The 23,978-nt window shown below is 37.7% G+C and overlaps 1 protein-coding gene across 1 annotated transcript in view; it reads left to right on the top strand.

Moving 5' to 3' along the window:
* Positions 1–23,978, top strand: part of hcn4 (hyperpolarization activated cyclic nucleotide-gated potassium channel 4) — a 72,300-nt gene that overhangs the window by 41,081 nt on the left and 7,241 nt on the right. The window contains exons 4-6 of the mRNA XM_032561736.1: positions 670–888; positions 13,661–13,807; positions 14,878–15,118. Of these exons, the coding sequence (XP_032417627.1) occupies positions 670–888; positions 13,661–13,807; positions 14,878–15,118 (607 nt within the window). The remainder of the gene's footprint in view (positions 1–669; positions 889–13,660; positions 13,808–14,877; positions 15,119–23,978) is intronic.

Genomic DNA, 23,978 nt, shown 5'->3' on the forward strand with positions numbered 1-23,978 from the left:
CATGATTTTGAGATACAATCACAATTTATTCCCCTAAAATTTCAGAATATGTTTTCCTGAACTGCTGGAATGCTGATTCAGACTCAGTTCTTTTATTTTTAATTCACAGTTTTGGTGACTGTGATGCTGTATTGCATGGACACTGCCCCTTATGTATTTTAGGTAGGCAATAATAAAATTGCTCTCTGTCTCAGCTTTTCTTCAGTGGAAATGAGTTTGAAAGCAATTTGGACATGTCACCCCCAGGAGAGAGTTGATATTGATTTGCCTTGAACCACCATTGGGATTCTAAGGGAAAAGGGGCAATTTATCTACAAATGAGAAAACTCACAGAGAAATCATATTTTTCTAAATAGCTGACCTACTTTCTCTCATGCAAGCCTGCTATGTCTCTCGCTCTTTGTGCCCATTCTCAGGGCTCTGTTTTAGGCTTCTGCCCAAACTTCTGCTGGCTCCAAATGTTTGTATATTGTTAAGTCTGTATTACCCTGCCAGATGCTCCGCACTGAACTAAGATGTTTGAAAATTGGAGCCCCCAAGTGGGCGTATAGCTTTAATGTTAAAACTGACCTTTCATGTGCAATCAATGACAGCATTTCAGACGGGCTAAGCTAAGACGTGTTGTAGTGTATTCAACCTAACTCACCTGTCCTGTTCTGTTCCATCTAGAATGACACATGGGGACAGCAGTATTCCTATGCACTCTTCAAAGCTATGAGCCACATGTTATGCATTGGGTACGGCATGTATCCCCCAGTGGGCATGACAGACGTCTGGCTGACCATCCTTAGCATGATTGTGGGCGCTACTTGTTACGCCATGTTTGTGGGGCACGCCACTGCACTCATCCAATCGCTGGACTCATCTCGGCGTCAATACCAGGAGAAGGTCAGTCAAAATCACAAATTTTGCTTTTTTACTTTAGTAATCATAGGTTTCTCTCATCCTTTTGCATTCTTATTACATATTTGGTATTCTTTAAAATGAGCCTGAAGTCAAAGTCAAAGGTCAAAGTTCATGAAGTTAAAGTTACACTTTGTTTACATAAAGTAGATGTCTACTTTAGTACTCTGTATCAACACCAGAATGCTTGATTTTGTATTTTTTCTACCTTTTAAAGTCTGTCACTACAACACAATATTGATTTTCAGTAAATAGCAAAATAGTCAAAGCCCTTAAATGGTCTCATTTTGTGATGTTACAACTTAAACCTTCTTGATTTTTATTAAGAATTTAAGCCAAAGATAAACACAAAGCAGAGCATACTTTTTAAATTGAGAGGCAAAAAAGGTTTTTTGATTTCTCTGCATTTGTGCACAGTTAATAACTGCCTCATTGACAGATTCTCCCTCCTGACTGCGAACCTCTGCAGTTTCTATTGCTCCAAATACTCCTGTTACCCAACTTGTCTTGACTTACTATTGTGTTGTACTCCTTATATTATCTGATAACAGTATTTATGTATTTATACTGAGACACAAATGTGACCATTTTTTTTACTAATTAGATGACTTCAGGTTCAAGGCAACTAGTTGAGCTGGATGTCAGAGAAAATTCAGATGAATAAGAATACGCACCATTGTTTTTTTATGCAGAAAAAATTTTTCAAAATCATAGTCATGAGCTTCCTAGGGTTATTTTTTTTTTTGGGGGGGGGTCTTTTTTAGCTTAAGACCAAATTTTGGTCTTAAGCTGATAAAATGTGGAGGAGCAACATGTATTAATTTGCAAAGCACTATATGACTTGTGCAAAGGAGTTTAACATGATTTCCATAAAACTGTAAGTTATATTCTCACCTGTTTTGTAGCTTTGTTGTAACCAAACTCAAAAACACAGCCCACCAAACATAAGAAGAACTTAGGGCAAAAGCCAGGGCCAACATTTCGTTGGTGTGAGGCGGTGTTTGTCTAGACAAAAGAAAGTCCTGATGGCTGGCTGTGAAGACCCAAACATGTTCTATGGTGACATGCCCTCTGTAGGCCCAGCATGGGTGATAATGAGCTGAGCTATATGCTCCCTCAATGCACACTGTCTGTGGTGAGGCGCAGACAAGAGAGTGACCTCTAGAGAATGGAGGCAGAGGCTCAAGAAATCTCACCTAAATGAAAGAGGGAGAGTGGGAGTGAAGGAGGGCTGGAAAAAAGAGGCAGGCCGGGGATCACAATAGATGATGTAACAAGTGTGTGATGGTGGAACTTCAAAAAAAGACAATGTGCACCAGACAAATGCAATCATCACAGTATGAGGATATGTATTTTTAATTGTCTCAACACCTACAAAACTAAAAACTCCTTAAAGAAAATGAAATAATAACCTTAATGTTCAAAATCAGCAATCATCTTAATCCAATCTAGAATGCATGCCGGCTTGTCTCCTTAGAGTTGCCTTGCTGCCATGTTAACTGAACAGCTGCCTGTCTCAGCACCAGTCTGTATATGCGGCTGAACCCAGTGGTTTTCATTCCCAGGATAACCCCCATGCTGAAAAAAACTCATCCATGCTTCTTCACAGTGTATGTCTGCAAAAACATAATTTCTGCAGAATTAATTTTACAAGTCTCAATGTTAGAACATTCAGCTCCACACTGCCATCTCCTGTATTTTACTGTCCATGTCCACCTTTTTTTGTACTTTGCCGGTGGCCCTTACTTCAGCTGTGTGTGACAGCAGGCCCTTTTTCTTGTTGCGTCTCCATCTTTTCCATTTAAAGTAGATTGCAATATCAAAGTGCATGTATGGTGCAGAACCTTAATATGTAATTGAGTTTAATATGTAAATTCAAAGGTGAAGCATAACCCACCAAAAAAAAAACCAGCAGGGGATAACACAGACTTGTACTTTTGTATCAGCGGTATGTTAGGTAAAAAAGATCAAAATTTAACCAGTCAAGGAGGTATCAAAGTGGATCACTAATGAGCCAAGCAAACCATTGCCAATTTTAATGCTTCCTGCTGGCTTTTATGTGACAGGGGTTGTGTATTCATCCGCTGTAAATGAGGCGTAAAAAAATTGCACACAAAGCTCTCATGGCTATATGGCCAAGATGAGAGACCATCTGTCCTGCTGGCATGCAGAGGTGATATCCAGGTTACTTTTATAGTTAGATGGGAAAGGTTTCAATGAAACCCCTGTGAGGGACGATTACAAAGAAAATCAGCCTCGTAAAGGTTTCTCACAAGTGCACAGATGGTGGAAAGAAAAGGATGGGGAAAATTTCTCTCTCTCAAAGATAGGGAAACTTATCATTACAGAGCTGAAGTGAATAGAATTCTATTAAAATATAGCACAGAGTGATAAGTGTCTCAGGCTTTCAGCATCAGGCAAGTAGAGTCAAATGAACTATTCTGGATGAGGCAACACGTTATCGATTAAAGAAAGCAGAAAGCCAACACTCGAATATCTGGAAGAAAATGAGGTATGGCCGACACTGAGATGAAAAATCACTTTAATAAATTGATTTTCAAACAGCTAAACAAATAATACTGCCACTATTCCAACAGAGGAGTAATAAAGCATCTACTTTGTGTTTGAACCTCAGTTTCTTACACGTGTATCTTAACTCAATTTAAGTTAGTGCTGAAATGTATCTGAATAAAAAGGATATAAAAATTGAGCTGCAACTGGTTTAAGCTTCAAATTGTTTCAGTGACAGCGATATTTTGTCTTGTCTCAGTAGTCACTGTAATTTACTTTATTTTTCTAATTTTTTTCCCATATTTATATAGGCTATCTTAAAGGATTCAGCATACAGACATTTGTTTAAAGTAGTTGAAGTAAGGGCTTGGAAAAAGCCTGCTTTATTCCCATTTTTTTCCCCCAAACCACTTACGATGTGTGTTTTGGATGACTTTCCTTTTGGAATTCCCATTTGGGTATAAATTTTGAATATATTACTCAAACTGGCACCAGAGGTAAAAAGAAACTAGTTGAAATATTCAGGAACAACCCAGGAGCCATCAAGATTCAAGTCAACAAAGAAATCTGTAGGGATGCCAGTCTGTCTGCTGCAAAGCCAGTTTACGTCTAATAGACTGAGCGGGCGATGACCAAGAAAGAACTGAATGCCCAGAATCATCATATACCAAAAGAAAAACTGCAATGCATATATAACTTCATTTAGCTTAAATGTACTATACTTGTTACTTTACAAAATGTAGTTGATATCAGATATTTTCATACACTTTTTCTCTTTTATGTCAGTTAAGAACATACATTTTATTCTACTTACTAAGTGTCTGAATAATAAGAGGGTTTTCTTTATTATTTCTTTTGAACTTGAGGTTTAATTGGATTAATATGGCTAAGAAACATTTCAATACATCAACCAAGAAGTTAAAGCTTGGGCCCAACTGGGATTTCAAAGTGGAAAATAACTACATACATACAGTCAAATGTCTCATATAGTGACTTAAGAACAATTGTCACTATTTTCCCCTGCAGGGGGAAACAGAGGCAGCTTGTGGTAAAGAATGTTTTCATGAAAAAAGCTCAAAAAGAAAGAAAATAGGGAGCCAGATCAAAACAAAAACAGGAATCCAGGCAAAATGAAGGGAGGAACCAGCAAATAGTGTGAGTAGAAGAAGGGTTTAAATACTGAGGGTAAACTGGAGCAAACGACTTAGGCTGATTAGCTAATGGGTGGCAGGTGTGAGGAGAGGGAGAGAAAACGTGGCACAGGGGGCGAGGGAGAGTACGCTAAGGGTAACAAGAAATAACTAGACACAATGAAGAAATAAACATAATAAAGTAGAGTCATAAATAATTGAACTGAGGTAAAATAGAAACAAGGCTGATCTAATCAAAGAGATAAAGGAACACAGAATAAAAATGAAAATAGAACCAAATATTCAAAACTACCCAGGAGCTGACAGTCAGTAGCTAACATATTCTTTATCACTGAAATATTACATTTTTGTGCTTAGTCCCTCAGTCAAAAACATCCAATAAACAGATTATGAATATAGCATTTTTGATGATTTCTGTCAGGCAATGGTTGAACCATTCCCATTCGGTGCTGTTCTTTTATGTATATAACTAAGTTATAGTTCCTGCTTTGCTCTGAATTTTAAAAGATTTGTACTAAAATAAAATAGCTCATAGGAATAGGAATGCCTCACAAGTAAGATTATGGTGTCTTTGTTGCATTCACACAAGTATTTTACTCTCTAAACAATTGTATTACGTCAGACAATAAGAGCAATCGTAGTGGTAATTGGTTAAGCATCTGGTAAATTCACCCAGGAATCCCTCCCTCTTGTCTCAGGCTCGTTGAGAACCATTATCACACAAAGAAAATTACATCTCTCCAGATTGCGAGCTCAAGATGGCTGCACATGTGACTGTATATACAGCAAAGGGTATGCCTGCCTCTCTAGCTCTCTAGCTCTACATGGCTTATTTTTCTCTCACACTCTTCACTGTGGTAATGAATACCATACATAGAGATGTAGATGAGATGAGATGAGATGAGATGAGTTATAAGTGACTTGTGTTCCTTGTTGCCATGTACAGTAAAGACATCTCAGGATATAAGTAAATGATGATATGTTTGGTGTTGGCAATTGGTGATTAAATCAAGGATGCCCAAGAGATGGCATGTTGTGGCAAGCCAATCCCAAATGGTTTTCAAAGTAAATGGCAATGGGATGTTGCAAGCCCACCCTCTACATCTCTAATTAACACTTGGTAATTAAACATTAATCTTTGGGGGAAAGTTAATAAGAAGCCCAAAGCGGATTATTTGGGGGTTTAAAGGCCGTAGGGATCTTTTATACCCTCAGTAAAGCCTCTCTGAGAAAGCAGTAAACAGTTGTTAATATGAAACTATTTTCTTACTTTATGGTAGTGTTTCTTCCAGTGGTTGGACTAAAGGAAAGACATGTAATCCAGTTACGAAACTAATTAAACACTTCCTTGTAGTGCTAGAAAGTGATTTGGGGCAGTTTGAGACCTGAAACACAAATGCTTTATGATCAGAAGTGATTTGGCTGTTCCTAGAAGAGGTTAAGTCAAGATTTCTCTATATAGTCAGTGCAAGGATATTGTGGATGAGCTGAGCTGTGGTTTAGCTTAACAATAAGTGCCTTTTTCAGTACTTTAGGGTCTGATTGATAGAAGTACAGTAATCTGAAGCCTCCCACAGTATTGTTTTCAAGCTTTTATTGCAGAGTAAAGGATGGTTCACCTACCTGATAGAAGTGTGCTGAAATAAAGTTATTGACGGGAAGATAATTTAATGTCATGTTTATAAAGAGCTAAAACTTTTCTAGGTTGAGTTACCAGTAGTTTGAACCTTGGACACAAACAAAATGTTCATCTTCTGACTTTAGTTTGGTGTTGAGTTTTGGTGGTCTTTGTTGCTATTTACCATGCAAAAGTTTTCACACTCTTAATTTCTCGCATTTCTGTCCTTTTACAATCACTAACTTTAATAAATTTTGAAATCTTTGTGATTGTGAAACAGTTATTCATACTTCTGAAGTAGAAACATACAAATGAAATTGAAAAATGCTCTGTAAACTTATATATGTATTCAACCCCTCTGAGTCAGTAATTTATAAAACTATTTTTTGTTGCTTTTAGCTTTTTATTAACTGTCACAACCTTAACCATCACTGCTGAAAAAAAAAGCTTTGTCATTGTATGATGGTGGCTCCTTAATGTTTAATTATGGGAATGATGCACAATTTAGTATTTTTTGTTCAGCCTCATCTGACCAAACCACCTTCCATTAGATTACCTTTTTATGTACATGGCCTGTGGTAAGATGTAAACATTACTTATAACTCAGATTGGTCCAGTACATTGATGACAGTTACCAGTGTCTACAGAATTTCTTATTTGGGCTACGGATCTCTGCAGCTTTTCTGAGTCAATATGGTCCTCCTGGTTGCTTCTCTGAAAAATACTCTTCTTACCCGGTCTGCCAGGATAGGTGAATGACCAAGTCTTGGTAGGTTTCCAGTTGTGACATACTTTTTCCATGTTTGGATGGTGAGCATTGAATGATTGAATAGGCATTTCGTTCAGTCTGTCTATTTCCTAATCTGTTAACGATCAACTTTTGGCATCGGAACAACAGCAGATTCGCAGACCCTGTTCAGAGACATGAATTGTTTCCTTTCAATATAAGTCTCCTCTTTAGGAAAAGTCTACAATTTTGATAGGGTTTATTTCAAATGAGGAAAATGATAATGTCATTCTTTTGTACGCAAGACCTACACTGGCTGGCCATGCAGTGCCGCACTCTGATTCCTGAAACGGACATTATAAGGCATAAAAAAACTTAATCTTTTTGAAAGATTATTTCCTTTTCTTACAGTACTTTTTAAAGCAAATATCCTCTAAAAGCAGACAGTTTACATTAAGTCCAGCTTAAACCAGAAACTGGTTTATTATTCCAACTGAATCATTATTAATATTTTTTAACCCATACTAGTAACCCAGTTGCTCCCTGCTAGAGTCTGAGTTAGTGGACTACTACTGCACTCATTACTGATCCTGCCACAAGCCCATCTATATAGTCCTTCACAAATCAGTCTATAAAAACCCTTGGATGTTTATTGGCCCTGTATTGACATTTGATCTTATCTCTCCTCTTCAGTGGCTGGAAAGGCTCCAGCCTTTCTTACTTTGTGAGCACTGGTGTGCATTGTACTGCTGGAAACTTCATGCAATTACAGCTCTAGTATATAACTGCTAGAGTGCTATCAACAGTAAAATACTTTTTTTAAAAATAATTTTTGACTTGTCATAGTCAGATAAGTTTCTATTTTTGCCCAATTTTGCCTGAATGATAGAAGCTACCTAGTAATTATACACACTCTGACATATGAATGTTGATCTTTTTAGCTCATATTCTCTCTCATTACACAAACGTGACACATTTATATCTAATTAGCATTAAGTTTTATGCACATAAGAGTTAAAAATGTGCATAAATATGATGGCCCAGTCAAAATTCTGACTTGTTTAATAAAATTAAATCACACACAGGTGGACTATATTTATTGAACACATGAAAGCAGTTGGCTATGGATTTTATTTTGTAGTATCAGAGTACAAGACATCTAAGTATATATGCACATTGCTTTTTATAAATTTTTATTAGTAAAACTAATTAAAATTTGTATTATTTCCTTCCAATTCACAACTATGCACTTTTGTATTTGCTTATAACAAAAGGTTTCAGTGAAATACAATCAAGGTTTGTGGTTGTATTGACAAAAGAGGATTAAGTAATATGAATACTTTTAAAAGGTGCAATATTTTATTATAATTTGCATTACATTTCTTGTTAAAATGTTGTAAAGTTATAAAGTCTTATGTACTAGACAGACACAGTGTGCTGAAGTTGACATCTGCGGCACATAAACATGTTGCAGCTCTGCATTTGAGAAATAATACAGTGATGAATAAACACTTGCACATCACAGGTTGACTGTTTATTTCCATTGGATTTTCTGAAACAATCAATCGCCTTATTATTCTTAGCCTCCTGCAAATACAACAACACTGGCAAAGCAAAGCTATGAGTTATTACTCACCAGTCCATTAAATACAAGACCAAGTCGGTTTCCAGTTTTTTTCTTCTCAGTCACACATTTTATTATTTATTTATTTTATGATAATCATCATCAGATTTGGTGATGATTATGATGAGATTTAAGGAAGGGTTTTGTTGGACCTAGATCCTTTGTCCAGGGATTCAAAGTTTAGGTGGATGAAAAAGAAGACGGAGGAAAAAAATAAATGTTTAGAAAGTCTAATTAAATGGCTGACATGTCTTTGGGGAAATGAATTATTCATGTTTTGCTTGGTAAGAATTTGCATCTGCTTGGAAATTTACTTCAGAGGGAAGCGAATTGGGAAAGGAAAATAAAAGAGCTGGGGGTGCAGAGAAGAACTGTATGAATGGCTAACTGACTTAAGACCAGCCATTTGGAGAAACATCATACAAAGGAAATAAAAGGCTTTATGATATGGTTGAAAATGGAGTAACAGTTCTCTTGAGCTCCGGGCAAAAGATGCTGCCATCACAATTTGTTCATTACTAAAAGTCAATAGTCTTAACAGTTTAACTTTTCTAGAGTAACATACTTAATGTTGAAGACACTATTTACAGTATATTATGCATGGTTAGGAATAGGAATAATTATTTCCCCTCCAAGGAGTGTTTTTTGTTTTCTAATCTTGATTAGAGATATGCCTACCAAGAGCGTAAAGGACAAGGTTTTCTGTTCCTAATTTTGAAAGGAGAAAGGGGGAAAATAAAGATGAAAGTAAACATGTCTGGACTGGTCAACATCCAGCACAAGAAAGGCCAATTAAGGAAGAAATTAATTCCTTACTGTCATCCGATATTGGATTGTTGTTTCAGTCATAGACAGAAAACATCTTGATTCCTGCGCTCTGGCCTTCACCAAAACCTTTTGTTTTGGCCAAAAGGTCTCTCATACTGGCAAGCTGTTGGTTCTGGCCTAGGTCCTGGGGTATATTTTTGGTATATCTGGGTATCACTTTGTACCCAGAGAAGAAATGCTTTTAAAGGAAGTTACTAAGTGACACTGAACACAGTTCTTTGGAACCTTGGGAAAAGCAAGTATTTTGCACAGTTCTACACAAAATAAAAAAAACTTAGTATGCCATAGGAATGCGTGATATATATGGTAGAATGTATATATGTGTGTATATATACAGTATATGTACGTATATATACAGTATATATACAGTACAGACCAAAAGTTTGGACACACCTTTTAATTCAATGAGTTTCCTTTCTTTTCATGACTATTGACATTGTAGATTCACACTGAAGGCATCAAAACTATGAATAACACATGTGGAAATATGCACTAAACAAAAAAGTGTAAAACAACTGAAAATACCCCTTATATTCTAGTTTCTTCAAAGTAGCAACCTTTTGCTGTGATTACTGCTTTGCACACACTCTGCATTTTCTTGATGAGCTTCAAGAGGTAGTCACCTGAAATGGTTTTCACTTCATAGGTGTGCCCTGTCAGGTTAATAAGTGGGATTTCTTGCCTTATAAATAGTCATGAAAATAAAGAAAACCCACTGAATTAGAAGGTGTGTCCAAACTTTTGCTCTGTACTGTATATAATGACATTTTGCCTACGATAGAGATTTGTAGTCTGTCGGCTAACCACAGTAATGCTTGTCGATGAGGTAATCAGCTGGCATGAAAACAGAGCAAGCAGGAAGCAGCATGGCAGAGAGTGGAAGGGAAAAGGTTGTTAAAAAGGCAGATGCAAAAACATAAATAATCTGGACCTGGCTCGGTTTTAACCTCCCGTGGTCCTACTGCAACACTCAGGAGGAGTGCAGCAGATGTCACGGTCAGACAGTTGGGAAATGATGGGTAAAAGCGCAAACAGGGTCACTGTGGTCCTGCCTAGACGCACACAAAGTAAAAAAACTCAAGGGGTCTAAATGACCCCCATCTCTTAAGACCGCAGGAGGGTTAAATAGTCATTTATAGAGGAGGAAGAAAAATATAATCTGCAACGTATGTGGGATGACAGTTCCTGCAAAGGGAGGAAATACAAGCACTTTGTTTTATTGCCTTAAAACAAAGCATTTGCTTGAATATTAGCAATACAGCTGACTAAAAGGTCCGGTCACAACACTGGGAAGAAAAAGCAGGATTAGACACAAACAACAATTACATGAACGTTATTGTGATATATTTTCTATTAATTTATTTAACTTTTATTTAACCAGTTAGTCTCCATTAAGGTTGTGCTGCTGCCTATTATTGCCAAGTCTTCCTTAAAATTAGATTATTTTTTAAAGGGAGACCTGCCATTGATGGGCAGCAGCACAACACAAAATGGTTACAAACATGACATACAAATAACATCCACAAAAACAGCCAAAGAAAGTTTTTAACACATACAAATATAATTAGTATGTGATTTTTGTTGTTGTTTCTATACAGCCACTCATCACAATAGGTATTGTGAAATGGTTGATATACCATAACACAAAGTATAGAGGTGGCTTTTTGCTCCACGAGGAGTCATATTGGGGGATGGTGGCTATTTCTAGTGGTCATCGGGCATGAGGCGGGGTAAACATTCAACAAGTGCCAGTTCATACCAGGACAACACTGAGACATACGACAAAAACCACAGATACATGTACTCACTCCTAACTACGACTAATTTATTGAGACTGGTTAACCTAACATGCATATTTTTTGGACTGTGAGAGGAAAAACAGCAGGATATCTGTAGAGAACCCATGCATGGGTCTTGAAAACATGAAAACTGAATGAACAGAGATTTTAGGATTTCAACTTGAGATCTTCTTGCTGCAAGGCAGCTCTTCTGACTACTGTTTTTAAAGTACACACAAAACATTTATCATAAGCAGATCTTAAAAGGGTGAAATATTTCAGCAGGGTTCTTCATGGTAGAAGCATGATGCTTACTTCATGGAAATAAGATAATTTCCTGTCAAAGGGGCTTTTATCAGCCCATCACAGCACTACCCCCATCTGGTCAGACTCTTTGAATCACTGTCAGATTTACTCTGTGGCTCAAACGTTATAAGTATATTTGAAATGATTTGGAGAAGCTTAGCTTTGTACCAAATATAGTACAGCAGTCAAAATGGCAATAACTATTAATTATTACTAACAATTAACTATTAATAACAATAATATGGCAATGATTTGAAATTTTTTTTACTTGACTCTCATCCTTTCTTGTTAGGAGAATCAAGAGAAACTTTGCTCCAGAACTCAGGATAAATTGATGCATTTGTGTTTTGTAAATATGAAAGAGACGAAGAAACTACGAATGAATAGATAATCCAGACTGGCATTATGCCATGATGAATGCAAGTTAAATTGGGACTGGACAATTTAAAAATTGTGGATTACACCTGTTATCATGGCCTTGGTGTCAAAATGCATAAATGTGTAGGTTTCTTGACTAAAATAGCTTAAGAATGTACTAAAGTGTGCAAGCATTCTGTTTTTGTAGATTTATGTACCGATTCCCCTTCAACTTGTTCCATCATCTAAAGGATGCATGAGCTGTGCACGTTCTCATTGCACATTCATCCCTCATAAATACTCATTTATGTTGAGGGAAAGACATGTGTGCGCAAGCTTAGTGCATCTGACTGTTATGATCACATGCAGAGAAGCTCCGTTCTCCACACTGATCAGCAAGAGAGCGGCTGCACTGAGTCATGTCTGTATTTGTTATCTAGAGTTAGCAATGTCAGGAAGAAGAAAAGGAAAATATAATTTCTTTGGAAGGGCTGCATTTAATCATCCAGTGAGTAAATGATAAATTGTTGTCGCTTAAGGGACAGAAAGGAAAAGTCCCAAACTGTCAGCACATGACAGAACTAAATCAACTTGTACTAAAAAGACACACTTGGTACACTTTGTCTTTTTCTTGCCCCCAAGGTCATCATAAAAAATTATCGATTGGCTTCTTTTAGAAATGTAACTCGTAATATTTGTCATTGTTAGATAAAGGCTGTAATCATTCTGCCTCATCTGCTGTATTTCTTGCTCCATCAGTACATTTGGGGGCTTGCAGCAGTTTGAGTGATGGCAGTATAGGGAGCTGCATCATCAGTATGCACAGAGTGACTCCAGATTGTTTTCTCTGTCTGTCAGGGACTCAAAGGCTCTGGTTAAACACAGACTCATTAAATCCCATCTAAATTTGGCAGAGAGGGAAACAAAGGGAATGTAAGTGTTGCACAATGGGAAAAAGGCTCCTGTAGAAAAAAAAAATCCCTGCCAAAACCATTCGCTTGTCAGAAGGTCAGTGTAAGGGTAGAAGACATTACCCATGTTGACCCTTAGAATTCCTATATTCTTGATTTGGTCTTGTATTTCTAATGGTTTCCAGAGAGAAAATATTCCTGTTTTCACAAAAACAAGCTGACTTGCATGAGGCAGCTGTCCTATTTTACTGTGCTATATCTGCACAAGCCTGTCCTTTTGATGATTTCCTCCAACATCAGTGGTGACTGGGAAAACAGTGTCAGACAACACAAAAGTAGACTTCTGAGGTCAAATGGAGCATCCAGTGTTAAGATTTGTAAATGATCAAAGAGCACCTTCAACATGACACCATGAATGGTTAATGTCTTTTTTTCTACCCTTGTTTTCTTTCTCTGCGGGTCAAGAACTTTACCTCTTATTATTCCCTAGATGGTCTGTTTGCTTTGATCTGTATCACAGCTTCAAATGCTTAAAAGTCAATAATACAAAAAGAAAAACTCTGACACATTTCACTTTGTTGTTTTCATTTTACAACACAGGAACTAGAAAACATAGTCTTCACTATGAGAAAAATCCTTGATAAGAATCAGGGTACATTTATAGATGGTGCTTGTTCGTGTTTTGAAGTAGCTTTGACGTCATTGCACATTATAACCCTCTTTCATGCTTCTCAGTTGATCTTTTTCTTTAAAGAATCAGAGTTGGCCTCTTTAGAAAAAAAAAAGAGAAAAGCTCTAAGAGACCTCATCATATTCTAGAAAAGTGCTCATGTACTCTTCTTCATGTATTTTCTAACCTCAGGGGAAACTTTGTGATGAACTTTGTGATGGTACATTTGCTTGCTTGGGTCGTCTTGTTGCCATGTGTCTCTCTGTGTCCCTGCAGTACAAACAGGTCGAGCAGTACATGTCCTTCCACAAGCTTCCTGCAGATATGAGGCAGAGAATCCATGACTACTATGAGCACCGCTACCAGGGCAAGATGTTCGATGAGGAGAGCATCCTGGGGGAGCTCAACGAGCCGCTCCGAGAGGTGAGGCGGATGTTTCTGTTTTGGTTTGTTGCGTGTGAAACTTTGGTACAGTCAAAAACTCGTCTCAAGTCTGACAATCCTCACCACTAAGCTCAGATGTTTTAGCATTTACTTCTTCCATAAGCAAAATATGAACTATTTTTTAAAGCTGAATACACAATAATTCACTTAAAGTCCCTTGCAAAAGTCTTCCGTACCTTTTCACATTTTGCTACATTAGCGCCACTAATATTTTTACTCTGAATGTGATAGAACCAGGACCAAACGATACATGAAGTGGAAGAAAAATATGGAAGAAATTTTTGTACAACTGAAAGTCTGAGAAGTGTGGCATGCATTTATGTTCAGTTTCCTTTACTCTGACACCTTCAAAGGTTACTAGAAGTATTCCATGATTAGTGATGTTATTCAGAGAACAACACTAATCAAACAGCTTTAGGGAGAACAGTCAGATCACCAGAGACCCCATGCATAAAGTTGTGGATTACTTTAAAGCAGGGTAGGTTACAAAGCATTTCAAGGAGCATTAAATTTTTCATCTGAAAAAGGAAAGGACATAGTATAAATGAAGGTGCATTTTTCAAGAAGGCATAGTGTGGAGAGAGGAAGATGAATGGGCAGCCCTAGGAAAAATGTTTGAGGCTGCAAGATTTAAGACTTAACTTTATCCCAAACATTACCCCAGCAATCATAAACAGATGAAAGCATAGCAATGAGAATAACAAGGTCAAAGGACAAAAATAAACCCAACTGAGAATCTTTGGCAATGATTGAACATTGTTCATAGACATTTTTCATTTCCATTTCCAGTTTGGAAACAGGTATCCTTTTTCTTCCACTTCACAATTACACTGTGTTAGTCTGTCTTGTGAAATCCCCATATACTGAAGACTGAGGTTACATGAGACAATGGGGAAAATTTAAAAGGAGCATAAAAGGCACAGCATACACACAGCTGTCATTTAATGTACTCATGTTCATCCTGCCAGAAGTTTTTGATGTGACATAGCATCTTCACTATTCTGCTGTTTTTGCATTTGCTTTCAATTTACCTCTATCCCTCCCAATAGGAAATCATCAACTTCAACTGTCGAAAGCTGGTAGCTTCGATGCCTCTGTTTGCTAACGCCGACCCCAACTTTGTCACGTCCATGCTCACCAAGTTGAGGTTTGAGGTATTCCAGCCTGGCGATTACATCATCAGAGAGGGAACTATTGGGAAGAAAATGTACTTCATTCAACACGGGGTGGTGAGCGTCCTGACCAAAGGCAACAAAGAGACCAAGCTTTCAGACGGCTCCTACTTCGGGGGTAAGCTGAGGTTCTCCCTCCCTGCACCCAAACACAAAGGTCACTTCCAGCCACGCTCTTTCTTTGTTTGAAGCTTTAGGGCATTCAGAGGAGCTTTTCTTATATTACACAGCCAGCATTCACACTTGACTCTCTCCAACAAGTCTCAGCTAGTCTGAAAGAAGAAAGGAAATAGAGGTTTATTTTCAGTTGTACACCAGAGAAGAGCATTATTGCTACATCCACATACGCATGGATGCTGGCTTCATTTTTTCTGAAACATGCATGCTGAAAAGAAATGCATCTCTGCACCATTTTAATCAGACAGAATAAATGATTGCCATAGATTACATTTGCTTAAAAAAATATTTTTCTTGGTTCTTTTTTTAAATATGTAACATTTTATTATTTAGAACTGTCCTGTGACACATTAAGTAGTTTTCCTGCATTTGAATGGAAATTCATGAAGCAGGTGCTTTTGTAAAAAGGTCTATCTTAGCTTGGAATGGTGTTGTGTGCTGCTGGGCACCTCACTGAAAGTTCAGCTTCATGGTTTATGTAGAAGTCTTCCCTTAATACTTATCTCATAAATGTTGGACCCATTTAAATTTCCCCAAACTGTTCCTGCTATACTGCAGCCTGGCATATGCATTCAAATGTCAAAAAGCTCAGGAAGCTGTGAAATTATATACTTGTAAATACTCAATGAGAGTGAAATAACCCAGAGTTGTTATGCACTTAACTTGCACTATGTTCTTAATCAGGGTCAAATAATGCAAAGCCCTCTCATAGTCCCATTGAGATGGTGACACATGTAGGAGACAATGCGGCCATACTGCCCTTACCAAATGCCAATTAATTGCCCAGTGACAGCACATCATTTAGACCACCCTGTTAAGTAATTAGAAGTTGTGGCAAAAGCATTTAACAGCACATGACCCGGCAGTGGAAGTTTAATTACGCTCTGCGTGCTTGAGTCCATCTCCATGCCCTCTCTCCGCAGGGGTTCCACAGAAATAATGAAAAGATGGCAGGCAATCTTTCTCTGCATATGCCAAAGCCAATCAGTGCTTAAGACAACATAGTCACAGCTCTCTCTTTCTGAAGGGACATTTTATCTGATGCCCAAAACTGTCTTTTTTTAAAAAAATTAAAAAAAACTCGTGAGAGACAAAATCTCTGCATTGAGAGAAAATATAATCCATTTTACAGGCTTGTCTCTTTGTACAATGTGTGTGACACCATTAATATGATGCAGGGCCTTGCAAAGTATTCATACCCATTAAACATTTGCACATTCTGTCACTTGACAAGCAAAAACATATAAGGCCAACTTATAAATACTCAATCTTTGGCTTTATATGTTTTTGGCACATATGAATTGGAAGGAGAATAATACATTGCGTTCATTTATTTATCTACACAAATAAATATCGATGCATATTTGCATGTACATGTCACAACCTCGTATATGGAAAATTTCCACCATTCTTCCTTACTGAATACCTCAGTTTCAGTCAGATTTATTTTATTGGGTTTTCAAGTCTTGATACAAATTTAGAATTGAATTTAGGTCTGAACTTTCACCAGGCCACTGCAGCTCTCCTTTCTGTCATCCTGCCTGAGATGAACCTAAGGTCGAGTCTGAAGTATTTGCAGCTTCTAACAGTTTTTCTCATTGGATTGTTCTGAATTGTGCTCGATCCATTCCCCCATCATCTCTGGCCAGAATACCTGATATGAGGAAATATGAAAAGATTCAAGGGATATGAATAATATTTCAAAGTACAATACACACAGCACAATGCATTCTAACATCAAATGCATCTGCAGCTACAATTTCTGTTCTCACGTAAAAATGAGTGTTTGCTACCCACCACAGGGAAAAATGCACTCACTCACTTCAATCATTACACAGTTTTGCAATGCAAACACAACACTTTTGAGTTGTGATCCTGTACTTTTCTTCCCTTGCAGTGCCATTTCTCTGGGGGTGTAACGGTGGGGGGGTAGTGAGGGAAGCCTGGCGCCACTGGGAGTGTGTTACCAAACACAAGTTAGTCATTCATGAAATTAATTGGTGCAGGATAAACACAGTGTGTGAGGCTCATGTTGCTCTCACTGTGACTCCCAGTGTTAGCAAGCAGGAAGTAAAAACATTTCCTCATTTTTTAATTTCAACTTATTTTCTTGACACAGATATGAGGCTCTGCTTTGCATTGATTGCACCGCTTTGTAATTGTGTGAGCATTTGGATGTGAAACAGAAAGCCCTCCAGTCTTCTCAGAGGTTTATCTTTTGTCTTTTGTCAACCCTAGTTTATAGTACAGCAAATATGCATGTACATCTTCTCATCAACATCTTGACATACTCACGCACCATTCAGTTCATTCATTCAAAGACAACCTGAATTATTTACACAATTATGGACTCCCCAGTCTGTTACACTTTGTTAGCTGTTGGATTAGCTTGAGCCAGCGAGCCTAATGTCTAAAGTGAACTCGACATGTCCTGGATGGGAGCGTCGGCTGGGCACACGGCGATCCAGTGGAGAGGGGGAAATGTAATGTGACTGCAGTGCTCACGCCAAGGGACACATGGATTGCTGCCAAGGCTGCTCTCTGGATGCTGCTCTGGGCTGTGAAAGAAAACATGCGCCCTCCACCCCCGCTCTCTCCACTTGCCTCTTTATCTCCTCATGGTTCAGTATTGAAACACTTATCAGAACAGCATCTCTTCAACACTCTCTGTGCCAAGATGGGGGATGTTATTGTCAAAGTTCATCCTTTGTTGCACGCAGTAATTGATGTCCAGCCGGTACGCACTTTGACTCTCTCTTGGTTGAAGTAACACTGAACTGTCCTGCATGCCAGTAAGATATATTTGTACAATGTTATTTAAACCTCTATGATGTCTTATTTTAGTTCCAAGGGACTGCATTCAATATGTCAGTGTATTTATGCCGGTACTCACTGGGAAATCACTCAACAACTCAAAAATCTCCAAAGATTGTTGATTATGAGACTAATATAATGCATTTATTTCCATACTCTTTCATATATTCCCTTCAGTTTTGACCTTCCTTGTGCTCAGAGAGGCTACAGGATCTATGATGTTGCTTTTCAGAAACTATTCTTCTGTTAACCCAGTTACCTCTTAAGTTCTTAGCACAATGAATGACTCCAGAGGGCAATTGGCTATTGGCTTTTATTGACATTAATGAGCAGGGACGATCAAGACAGGCAGTAAGGGTCATGAGGTCAGGAATCAAAGTCTGGATGACTGTGATCTGGACGATAGCCTTAATATGTGGAGCGCCCGCTCTATTGCAAAGCCACTCGCTTTTCCAAATCCTGTGTTTTGACAAGACAGTGTGCTGTGGGACAATCCTGTACTCCCATCCAATCAGCTGATTTAAAACATCCTCTATCAAACCCATATTAACCAATTTTACCTCCAATTCTGCCTTTTATTTTACTTGGCCTTCATTAAACAGACACAGAGTTCCTTAGAGACACAATTTAAACTCTTCAGAATTAAATTGTATAGAAAAAACATATGAACCTCTTCTGCTGTCTGGTATTGTGAAAAAAAAAAAAAGATTAGCATCAGCCATGATTTCAAAGTGCTTCAGAAAACCTCCCCTCTGTTTGCGCATGCCAGCCAAATGGAAGGTGTTTGTGCAGCTATGCTAATGCTGCGAGGGAGCGAACATGACATGTCATAGGGAATCAGGCAGCCCGCTGCGGATGTTTCAAAGGTTAGAGAGTGTCCGCACTGTGGGGCTGGGGGCACCGACAGGGAGGGAGATGGGAGCTGACAGCAGGACTCAGAGTCCAGGTGAGCTTAGCCAAAGCAGGCTGCAGGACACAAACGCTTCATCACAGTCAAAGCAGCTTTGCACATATTCATTAATTCACCTTCACGCACACTTTCGAGCATGGAAGAAGACATGTATAACATTCCACGCAAAAAACCACATCCAGCTAGAGAGCAAATTCAAATTTTGGCATTTGCATCCTGTCAGACTTGAACACAGCTGTTTCCGGGTGCCACATGATCACAATAGGCATGTTCTGTTTTTTTCTGAGAACTGTTATGAAGGTCTATCATTTTCTGACACATAATGTGTAGTAAGGAAGGTTCTAAACTTTTTGCAAAGTGTTGAAAAATGTTCTTTTCAGAGCATAAACTGCTGATACATGAGCGATTGTTAATTTGATAATTATTTTTTTCCCATACTTACTGAATAAAAGCACCTGTCTTTCTCCTCTCTCCTCTCATTGAGATTAGTCCACTCCTCAACTGGTATGAATAATTAGGAAGTGCAAAGTTTTATTAATGTCATCATGCCTCTTCCTTGCATTGGTTTTATCTGGTAGGTTTGTTTATATTATACTTTCCTCAGCTTTATCCCATTATGTAAAATTCCTAAAGCGGAGTCAGTACAACAAGATGGTATGAATAGTTTTGTGCTCTCCTGTCTGTATAACTCTTTGGAACAATAAAACATGGAACATGGCTTATATTCTTCATATAAGCCATGTTATTACTATATTTTTAATTGTGCTTGGACTTTAGGCTGAAAAGAAATATGCTTAATGAAAAAAATTATAAAAGAAAAAAAAAAAACAAGCACAAACCAGGTGAGAAAACAGATAAAAGTTGTTAAAGAAATAGGAATTCACATGTAGAACATCAAAGTTAGGAATCATTACTGAGCACAAACTTATGTTCAAAAGGGGGAGACTTGTGTAATGATTAGTCCAGTAAGCAGGAGAAAGTCAGTAAAAATTTATGAAAAAGAGCAGCTTTTGGCCCTAACAAAACACCCACCTAGGGATCAAAAGCACCTTTTAGCAAGGCAGCCTGGAATTCACCACCCTACTGATTCATCACTGCCTACTAAAATTAAAACTCGAAAAACTAAAATTCTGGCAGCATTCAGGTAGAAAGACATTTCAATTTCTGCTTGGTTCTGCTGGGCATTGTTACTCTGCTCTGCATGTTTCTTCCAACAGCTGTATCACCAGAATATTATGTCAGTGAACCTTGAAGGTACTGAATAAAACATAGCAGCATAGAAACATAGAAAAACCTAAAGTCTGAAGTGCACCACAGCAATAGCTGACAAAACATTATTCCAAGAGCACTGTGTGACCCTATAAAATCACTTCAACCTCATGATGCTCATGCAGTGGCTTAAAGGGAAATAAATTACTATCTATACAATAAGATGTCAGATGAGGTTAAACACCCTCTGGTTGCTTTGGTTTAAAATCCTGCTGCTAATCAGTTTAAGAAAAGAGAAGAGGGGATTCTTTAAAATTTGTTATGATCTACAAACATCAGCAGATATTTTATGCATAAAACATAAAAACTTCAGTAAACTAACCTGTTTTTGTCTTTAGCAATTAAACTTTTTGTTCACAGGTGCTGTGGTGACGCAGGGGAAAAGCACAACCCATGTATTGAGGCTTTAGTCCTTGTGTCAGTGGTCACAAGTTCAATTCCTGGCCTGGCAACATTTGCTGCATGTCGTCCCCCTCTCTCATAACCCTCTTTCCTGTTGAACTACTTTCAAATAAAGGCCACTAGAGTCAACAAAAACTTTATGCTCACAAACAACACCCATGGTAACATTGATGGTTTTGCTGCTGATTCACTGGTGGAGCTGGTAACTGCGGTATAAACTGTAGTTTTATAATTTTGTGGCAAAAGGGTTTCCTTTAGCTCAGTAAGAGTTTCTATTATAATTTCATGTATTACCTTTGAAAAAGAAAGAACTGGCTGACTACTTATAGTTTCAAGACGTTAATATCTTTTTTATATTAGACATTTTAAGAGAAAAAGATAATTACAGGACACTTTACTGGATAGCCCCTTTTCTTAGTATTTAAAAATTTAAAACAGCCCATGAAAGCTGTGACAAAATCTCTATAATTTTCCTTTTAATTTGTTCTACTGGTTAAATTACCAGCCTTCTTGAATCTGCTTCTCCCAGAGGGCTCTTGTTAAAGAAAATTTCTCCTCTCTACTGGCACCTGTGGCCCTGTGAGGTTACACAAAACTGTAGTGAAGAGTTAGTGAAATCCATGAACTTCCTGAGCTAAACAATGTCTAACAAATTGTAATATTATACTCACTAAACGTGCATACTGCTCCAAGCTAGGTTTTAGTCTGAATATCAATATGATTTGACTCAGTTGAATTTTAGGAGATCAAAGAAAATTTCATTTTCAGCTCCTGTGTCTCTAAAGGAAAGCCTCTTTTTATTCCTCTGAGACTCTCAACACTCTCCAGGGTTTATCTTTATTCACAAATACTTACAGTGTCAATGTACAATACAAAGAACAAGCATAGTTCTGAACTTAAAAGGCATGGGAGGTGATGGTGTTATAATAAACTGTACTTCAGAATCACTGATCTCAATCACAGTGCACATTTAAGGAGAACTTTAAGTGTGAAAAAGCCAAATACTCTTTATAACATACTAAGGTCTTCAAAACAAAATCAAACTGCTGGGATAACAGGTTTAACCTGTGGAGCTCAAGGTGTTCAAGTGCTCCAACAAAACAGTGAAAGGAAACTCACATGGAACACTACACTTTATATCGTGTGTATTTTTGAGGAGCTCTACTTTTGGATGAATTCTTCAGCTGATATTGTCATTTCTTTCAAAAACCTGCAAATGAAATTTACATAAAATACAAAAGAGTGTTCTCAGTACTGATTTCAAATGCAAAGGTATACCTTCAACTGAAAATGTTCTATTTTCTTTCACCTCTTTCTACCCCCCTCCCTTTCTCTCACACACACACGCACACACACAAAGATGTGCAATCCATTCTCCTTTTTAAGAGCTGGTGCAGCGACTCAGGGGAAGCATCTTTCCAGTAAGAGCTCAGGACACGTGGGCTGTACCATCATGCAGCGAACCAGTCATGTGTGTTCTTACCAAGGTCACAGTGCCTGATGCCTCAGCCCTCCTTTTCCAGAGCAACATCTAATTTTAATTGGTGTCATTCAAATTTAATGAATGGATTGTGCCCTAAGTGTGAAAGGGAAACACATTATGATCCAGGGTAAAAACATTTTGTCTACAAGATTGCCCTGTTTAAATTCAGCTTCAGGAACAAATATAACTGCTTTGTCTTTTTTTCAAAATGTCGCTTTTAGTCGGTGAAAAGATCACATGCCCAATTATATGTCCATTATGTTTACAGTCATAATATCACAGCTAACTAGCAAAACCTACAATTTAGGGCTGATTATTAAGCAGCTCATGAAGACCATAGAAAAATGGGTGAGTGTTAAAGCAGCTGTCAGATTGAGGAGAACACACACACCCCTCGCAGAACTCAGGCTGAGCAACTAAGCCTGTTCCATAATTTCATGCAGTGATTTGGGGAGTATTACCATGAGTCACATGAGATCTGAGTATGCAGTGGAAGTGGAGCGTTGGTAAATATTTTTAAACGTAATTTTAAATGTAGCTTGAGCAGAACAATAAATAAATAAAAGTTTCAGCTCTAGCTGTATAGCAGGAGTGATTGTTTTTTCTTCTTATGCCATTTCCAGCCTCCAACATGTTTTTGTCCATTACCCCTTACCAGTATGTTTTCGTGTATTCAGTGTGATGTACAATGTTGCTTTAGTTTGTATGTAGAGCAGAAAGTTTTTCTTCTCATCAGAACATCTTCTTCTGCTTCGCCTACATTCATCGGTTCTGTCAAATTTTGCACAGGACTTCCTTTGGAAGTATTTTTAAGAATGACTTCCTTTTTGCCATAAAGTCCAGATTTTATGACTGCATTACTAGTAAGTTGTGAATTCAACAGAGCTGTGGATCTCTGTTGCTTTTCCAGATTTATCATCTCTTGGCTGCTTGTGTCATTAACCCTATCATTGCCAGGGTATAGCTTCAACTGAAGGTTATATGTATTTGTAGGTTTGGAGTTGGGGCATATTTTTTCAGTTTTCAGATGATAAATTGAACAAACTTTTAGATGTTATTTTGTAACCTCAGCTTGTTACCCCTGACCTGTCTTTGTGATGCTGTTTGTTCAAAAATGTTCTCTAACAAATCTCTAAGGCTTTCAGAAGACAGTTGTATTTATATAAAATTTTTGTACACAGGTGGACTCAATTAACTAATAAGGGGACTTCTAAGGCAGTGGATTTGATTTCGGGATATCATAGTGGAAGAGCACTGAAAATATGTACATATCATATTTTCTTTACTTATAAAATATGTATCATTTATTCCCGCTCAGTTTGCAGGCAAAATCAGATTAAATTCATATAACATTGTGGTTGTAATTTGAAAAATTTCAGAAGGGTTGTATTTGGTTTGTTTCAGTTTATAGCTAACATTATTTAATTATATGATACAAATTGGCATTTATATTGACTCATCAAAATATTTCCATTTTAATTCAATACAATATTGTCTGGATGTTAACATGTCTAACTTTATGGAATTATTTCAATAATCAGTCGTTTTGTCAGCTTTTTCTGGAAGGTCATGTAATGTTAGCTAAGCAGTTAGATGTTAGACGTTCAGTTTCTGAGCACATCATTCAAATTAATGTAGTTGTGAAAAAAGATCATTGTGACCTGAAAAAGCATATCTAAATTAGGCTTTGAGGTCTCCTGTTTTTTTTTCTTAGTGAGTAATGTTTAAGTCTTAAGATACTGCATTTTGTTCTATGACGTTCAGGCACACCTACTTATTCTTTTTCTGTTTACTAGACAGAAATGGTGCAATGGTGCTCCATGGATTTTTATTTTGGTTCCAATTGAAGTTCACACGGCAACTCTTAGCACTATGTTTCAGTTGCTTTCTGCACAGACAGAGTTCAGATAAGGCCAGAGGGCT

The sequence above is a fragment of the Xiphophorus hellerii genome, chromosome 4 (genome assembly GCF_003331165.1).
Source record: "Xiphophorus hellerii strain 12219 chromosome 4, Xiphophorus_hellerii-4.1, whole genome shotgun sequence".
NCBI lineage: Eukaryota > Metazoa > Chordata > Actinopteri > Cyprinodontiformes > Poeciliidae > Xiphophorus > Xiphophorus hellerii.